Here is a 6,528-nt window from a genome sequence, read left to right as displayed (position 1 = left end):
TGCTAAGTGTCGGTGAAGTGTACCGAGTTCTGCTGTGGGGAGACAACAGTCACTCACAGATGACACCACACATTAGCCAGATGAGGAGCACCTTTGTACAGATTTAGGTTACAAAAATTAAACAGCAACTGAATTACAGTGTCATTTCATTGAGAAAAATATGTAGACTGCAATATGTATCTCTGAGATCAGGGTTCAGAAAAGAATATAGTGTTCACTGCACTGTGCATGTATTTTTGTTTACTTCAGATGTGTGCAAGTATATGATGTTAAACATTCAAGGAGCAGGAAAAACATTCAAGGACAAAGTTACATATGAATACATATACATGAATACAATCCATGTGGCAGTATGAGCCCGATAGCAAAGTAAATAGCGAGAAAAATATTGCCCTTCAGTTTTCTTCTCTTTCGCTCTCCTTTTCTCCCTCGGTCTGTCATTCTCTCTCCCTCTTTTGGCTGTCCTCTCCACAATCAGTGCCCAGTGAGCCGTGAGACGCACTTAAGCGCCGACCGGCGGTAACCTCACACCGCCCTAGTACTCACTTTTTTTCACACACACACACACACACACACACACACACACACACACACACACACACACACACACACACACACACACACACACACACACACAAAACCGCAAAAATGCACGTGTGCATGCATGCACAGTCACTGGCATAGACACAAAGACTCGCTAAAAAAAACAAAAAAAAAAAAACATACATTTGCTTCGCTCCTTTACTCTCTGTGTGGTTGTGTTGAATAAAACACACGCATCCACTTAGTGTCCTGTTTACCTGCTGACTTCCATACCGATAAAAGACTGAGGTTAGCAAAACACAGTGAAAACTGCTGTAAGCATTATTGAGCTTGGAGCTCAGGTTCTAACCTCAGAACCAGCAGCACAAAGACAAGTGTCTCCTTAGATCCACTCCAGAGCTAACCTCAAACCTCCTGTGCACTTTCTCAGAACACAACAACACACGCAGAAGGACACACGCACACAAACATACACACTGCCCATCCTGCCGTGCATTTACAAAATAAATTTGCTCGCATATATCCATAAAAAAAAATACACAAACGAGTAGATGTTCACATTACACACAATTGACATTATCTTACCTGGCATGTAGTAAAGAGGTGCTTTTAGTCCAAACATGGTTACCGTTTAAGTGTCATGAAGCAACTTGTTTCAAATGTACAAGCAGCAATCCTGTCCTGGATGACTGAGATAGAGAGGCACTGTGCCCTCGCAGCCACCCAGAAACGAGGCTCTGTGTGTGGTGACGCTGGGCTGGGACTCAGCCTGTCATCCCTGCTCTCCGGTCCTCGCTAACCAAGCGTGAGGCTGGGACCGCCCAGCCAGCTAGGACACACACACATACACAAACACTCAGACGGTCACACAGATACACACAGACAGAGCGGTGCAAGGGTCAACCTCGGAGCACGCCCCCGCTCTCGACCCCCTCACTCTTGCCCCAGATCCCCTGGGCAAAGGGTCACACACTTGCCGTCCGTTACTAAGCAGCAGCAGGAAGCATGCTTTCTCTCGCTCTTTCAGTCATGAACACACACAAACACACACCCAGAGAGTTGGGACAGCCAGAGAGAGATGTAAAAGCTAGCGGTCCGGTGCCAAGAAGAGGTAAAAAGAGGAAGGCGGTAGAATAAACCCAGGCTGGGTAAATCCTGCAGACGAGAGCACCGACTGATTCCTGGGACTGTCTTTTATTCCTCTATCCAAGAATGATGATCAGAGGAGAGACAGCTCTGCTTCCTCCGCTACTGCTGCCACTCTCTCTCTTTCTCGCTTTCTCATTTTCTCACCCTCCCATTTTTTTCTCTCTCTCTTCCACTGCCGATACAGAGAGAAGGAGGTGGAGGAGAGGAGGAGAGAAGGAGGGCAGAGTGAACTCCCTCCAGGCAACAACACAGCCAGATAGCGAGAAAGGGTGTGTGTGTGTGTGTGTGTGTGTGTCTGAGTGTGTGTGCATGTGTGTGAGGGGGGGAGTGGTGTTAGGACAAAAAGACATATAGGCAAGGGTACAGATGAGGAGGAAATACCAGCCAGTGCTGATGCTTCACCGGAGGAGGAGAGTGGTCACAGTTCAATTTGGAGTCAGGGTGACAGCTGATTGGACAGCCCCAGTGACAGCGAGAGGCCAACGACTATCAAGGGAGCATCTGTTCACACTGTATCAGACAGTAAGAAAGCAGAGACCAATAGAGAGTGCAGAGAGTATGCTGTGGGTCTTCAAGGGCAGCTCACAATAGAACAGCTACGTGTTTGGAAGAGGAAAATATAAAAGATCCCCCGCCTCCATTCTCTTCTTTGAAAATGAGAGTCCTCATCTCAGTCTGTGAGTGTGTGGGTGCATTTGTGTGTCCGTCTAGGAAACTTGGCTTGTGCAGTCTAGTGCACAGACTGCTCACCATGCTGTGCTGACAGCAGACTTTCCCCCCTTCTCTCTTTTTGTCACACACACACACACACACACACACACACACACACACACACACACACACACACACACACACACACACACACACACACACACACACACACACACACGCGCGCGCACGCACGAATAAACACACAAACATGCTGTGTTATGCCGCCGCCTGCTCTGCACACAAACCTGACTGAGATGGTGGCATAGGGGTGAGGAGTTAACTATCTGCTGGGAAGCATCCATGCCAAACCACAAGAACAGCAGGAGTGGGGGCAAGAGAGAGAAAGAAAGAGAACAGGAGAGATGACATGACGGGGAAATAGTCTAGCAGGACAGTTTGCCCCGTGGGCTGACTTGCTCTCCAACCCATTCTATGAAACTCAGTGGGGGAGAAAGACAGGGGAGATTGGCAGGAGTTTAGCGGGGAAGGGGAGGGAGGCACACTGAGGGGTCCTATGCCTTCAGGAAGACTCGGAGGAAAAGAAAAAGAAAACACATCCACAAGCACAACAAGCACAGTAAGAATGAGTGGGAGTGTGAAAGGCATGCTCACAGATAAATAGGGCAAATAATCACTAAAAGGAATTGATGATTGAAGGAAGAGGGAGAGACAGAAGGAAAAAGCAAATGTGGGAGGGGAGGGGAGTCCATAGATTGAGATAAGGATGAAAGCAGAGAGGGGGGGGTTGTATTCCGGGAACAAAGCCCCTTTTTTTTTTATTAATACAAAGACAGGAAATCAGTAAATGTTAAATTAAGACAAACTCAATGTGTTGATAGTGTGCTGGTGTATGCTCTAACATAAAGACAGATAAGTGAGACAGTTCAACGTATTCACATTTACACGCTCTTCACACTATATTGCGTACAGCTGAATGTGTGCAAACAATACACATTATCATTGCTGAAAGGCATGTGCGTGCTTCTGTGCTGTTTTGCACAGGTGCGTGCGTGTGTGAGGTAGGTGTTGAAGTGTCTCGCACCTTGTGAGACAGGTTGGGAGGTGACGTGTCCCCCTGAGGTGCTACACCACCAAGTCTGATGCCACATTGACAGACACATACAGACAGACTACTAAAAATACAACATCCAATTTCTGTAAGGTGGACACGATGAATATAAGGAGAACTGAAAAAGGACAAGAAGATTCACTCCTTTTTCACACACGACAAGACTGGTGAATGTTCCCATATAATTATGAGCTAATTCCATCAAAATTTCAATAAAGGTGTCAGTATTTATTTAAATCAATCACAAGAGAATCTACAACACTTTTATTACTGCAAATACAGTTTATCCCAGATCACTAAATTCAGTTCAGTTTTTTAAAGTTGCATCTTTGTTGAGAAATGCTTATTGCTGTGCTGTTTTTGCATTGCAGTAACGACTAGGCTATATTTGTGTGTTTTTGATTGTGAAGGTACAGATCTTTTTCACTCCGCTGAATGTTCATCGCTACTTAAATTGATTGTTGGAGACACATACACATGAATTTTTGTTTGCGAAAAGGTTTTTTCCTAACTCAGACATGAAATACCACAAGTTTATTGAGCAAACAGAGATCAAATGTCTGTTGTTTTAAACCAGTGAGCAGGATTGAGAGGGGGAGACATTATTCAGAAAAGAACGTCAGAGGCTATTGCCTTAAATTGAAACCATGAGCGTTGCAGGGTTCAGTCACGGAAGGGGACATTGACAGGTAATGGGAAATAATCCTGTTTTGCTGTTTTGCTGCTCATTAAAGGACAGACAATGCTAGAGAATAGCTACTGTCCTCTGTTATTTAAGGTAGTGTAACGAGTCACATTTGACAAGTGCACTGCCAAACAAGGAACGCACACGTGCGCACACGCACAAACACACGCGCACAATCTCTGAAAGGGTATAAAAGCTCCCTGGGGACCAAGCGTCTGCGTGTGAGACTGAAAACACTGTGATCAAAAAATAACAGGGAGAGGCAAAGAAGAAGAGAGGGGAAGAACAAAACAAGTGAAAAGGGGGTGTTAAAAAAGGAAAAAAGATGAAAAACGGGGATGGGAAGGAAGACACAGTCAGCTGACAAAGACAGGGATGAAGACCGAGCGAGAGAGAGAAAGCATGACTGATCTCACACACAGATATACATGCACACACACAAACCTGCCATGACCACTTCCTGTCAACCCACTACACAACTGTCTTCCCTACAGCCCCCCCTCCCCACCCACCACAAATGAAATAATCACTCTTCCAAGCATTGTGTGCGCGCGCGCGCGCGCGCTGTGTGTGTGTGTGTGTGTGTGTGTGTGTGTGTGTGTGTGTGTCGGTGTGTGTGTGTCGGTGTGTGTGTTGGAAAGGGTTGAAAGTATGTCTTCTTCCACAGCAGGGAAAGTAAAGATAAGACATCACTATAATCTTTCCCTTACCACACACAGCCTCTGGAAGTCCACATACACTCACACAGACACTCGGATAAACGCACACATACTGTACACTCCTACAATATGCTGCACTCTGACCTGACTGCAAAAGGAGCAGGTGTGGGATTCTCAGAGAGAGAGACAGAGAGAAATAGGTTGTGTGAAGAACAACTACAGGGTGGATGTTCAATCCCAACAACACAAATTCAAATGTGGGTATCTTTATGTAAACTGAGGAAATTCACTCTTTAAATGGGAGCTGGGTGTTAAAGCTATTTTTGTCAATGTCAAAATAAACCTTTACTGAGTAACACATAAAAAGCATTAGATGTGTGTCATTGTGAAACAGTGCTTCTCTACTCTTTGCACCGCCTGACAGTTAAGACACGACTCGGCTCTTCTTTACATGTGGCAACAAATCAACATTACAACTGACAACCTGTGACAACACACATGAACATAATACATAGGTGTGGTAAATTAATCTGTGTATCAATACAGGCGTTTTCCATTATCTGCATATACATTTACAACTGCATGAATTATAGTCTTGTATCATCTCCCAGCCCTACAGCACACATCCTGAACAGACCAACTCAATATGGCCTCAGCAAGCAGAAAAGGAGAGGAAGTCATTTCTGTGAGTAACAGATGAGAGTGTGAGAGATTTTATTTTAGAAAAATAAGCTGGACTTAAGTGTGTCCGCACATATCAAATCTGATGAGAAATAATATCTCGTCACCCTTCACTCACCCCTATTTGCTGAGACTCGCACCCACTCCAGCATTACACACACCCATTTAACCTGACCTCTCACTGGTGATTAGAAGGCTGTGAAGTGTGTGAGCATGTGCACGCGTGTGTATCGGTCTTTGTGTGTGAGATGCTTCTCTCTCCGTATGCTAATCACAGCCCAGCACTGAGAATTAATTTGCAAATGTGTCATTACCCATCAGGCTCAGCAGCAATAACCCTGCAATTACACAACTCTCGCTTGGCCAGCTGAGCACCACACATGCATCCAGGCAAATGGATGTGCACATAGCCACACACACACACATGCTGCTTCTACAGGACTGAACAAAAAAGCTCTCATATGACGACGCTACAGTGCATTCTCAGAGTATTACGTTCTGCTTTACAACTGAGAGAAAAACAAGTCTTTGTATCCAAGTGATATTCAGCGTATTTACAGTCTAATCACAGCTCCTCACCTCGGTGTCAACAGGACAGCAACCAAGGTCAGTTGTGCACTTTCACTCATTTCTGTTTCTTAGCAACATTATCCAGGAGTGTGGCCTTGCTGAGAACTTCAACGGTATCACACAGCACGTTTGGATTAGAGATACAGTAACTGAGCAATGTGCATGTGTGTGCATGTGATAAAACACTTACCTGCGAAGCGACGGGTCATGATCAGAGAAGTGTTCAGCGACCATGAAGAGGAGGAGAGTTGACATGGAAGAGAAAAAAAGAAAAAAAAAACACAAAGCTGTGAGTATTCATGTGTTACACAGAAGACATTTGTTATCTCTCACAGAAATATTTACAGATACTTTGTTCAACAACAACTTTAATCATTGTGTGCTCTAACATAAAGATAACACGTATCTCATAGATATGCTGTGTATGCAGACAGACAGGTGATTAATTGAAGAAAAGCCAG

At 44.9% G+C, this 6,528-nt stretch overlaps 1 protein-coding gene across 2 annotated transcripts in view; it reads right to left on the bottom strand.

Moving 5' to 3' along the window:
• The window catches only part of gse1b (Gse1 coiled-coil protein b), a 171,519-nt gene that overhangs the window by 69,532 nt on the left and 95,459 nt on the right, over nt 1-6,528 (bottom strand). Inside the window, exon 1 of one of the 2 annotated variants that reach the window (XM_069174623.1) lies at nt 1,129-1,842. The exons of the other annotated variant lie outside the window; for it this stretch is intronic. Within the exon in view, the coding sequence (XP_069030724.1) occupies nt 1,129-1,165 (37 nt within the window). The 5' untranslated portion in view covers nt 1,166-1,842. Of the gene's footprint in view, nt 1-1,128; nt 1,843-6,528 lie in introns of those variants that run through there. 2 annotated transcript variants of the gene reach the window in all.

Source organism: Embiotoca jacksoni, unplaced genomic scaffold (genome assembly GCF_022577435.1).
Source record: "Embiotoca jacksoni isolate LCO1_2020_lvr unplaced genomic scaffold, fEmbJac1.0.p SCAF_6, whole genome shotgun sequence".
Lineage (NCBI taxonomy): Eukaryota > Metazoa > Chordata > Actinopteri > Embiotocidae > Embiotoca > Embiotoca jacksoni.
Note: the sequence above shows the minus strand (reverse complement) of the source record. Positions and strands in the feature narration are given on the sequence as shown.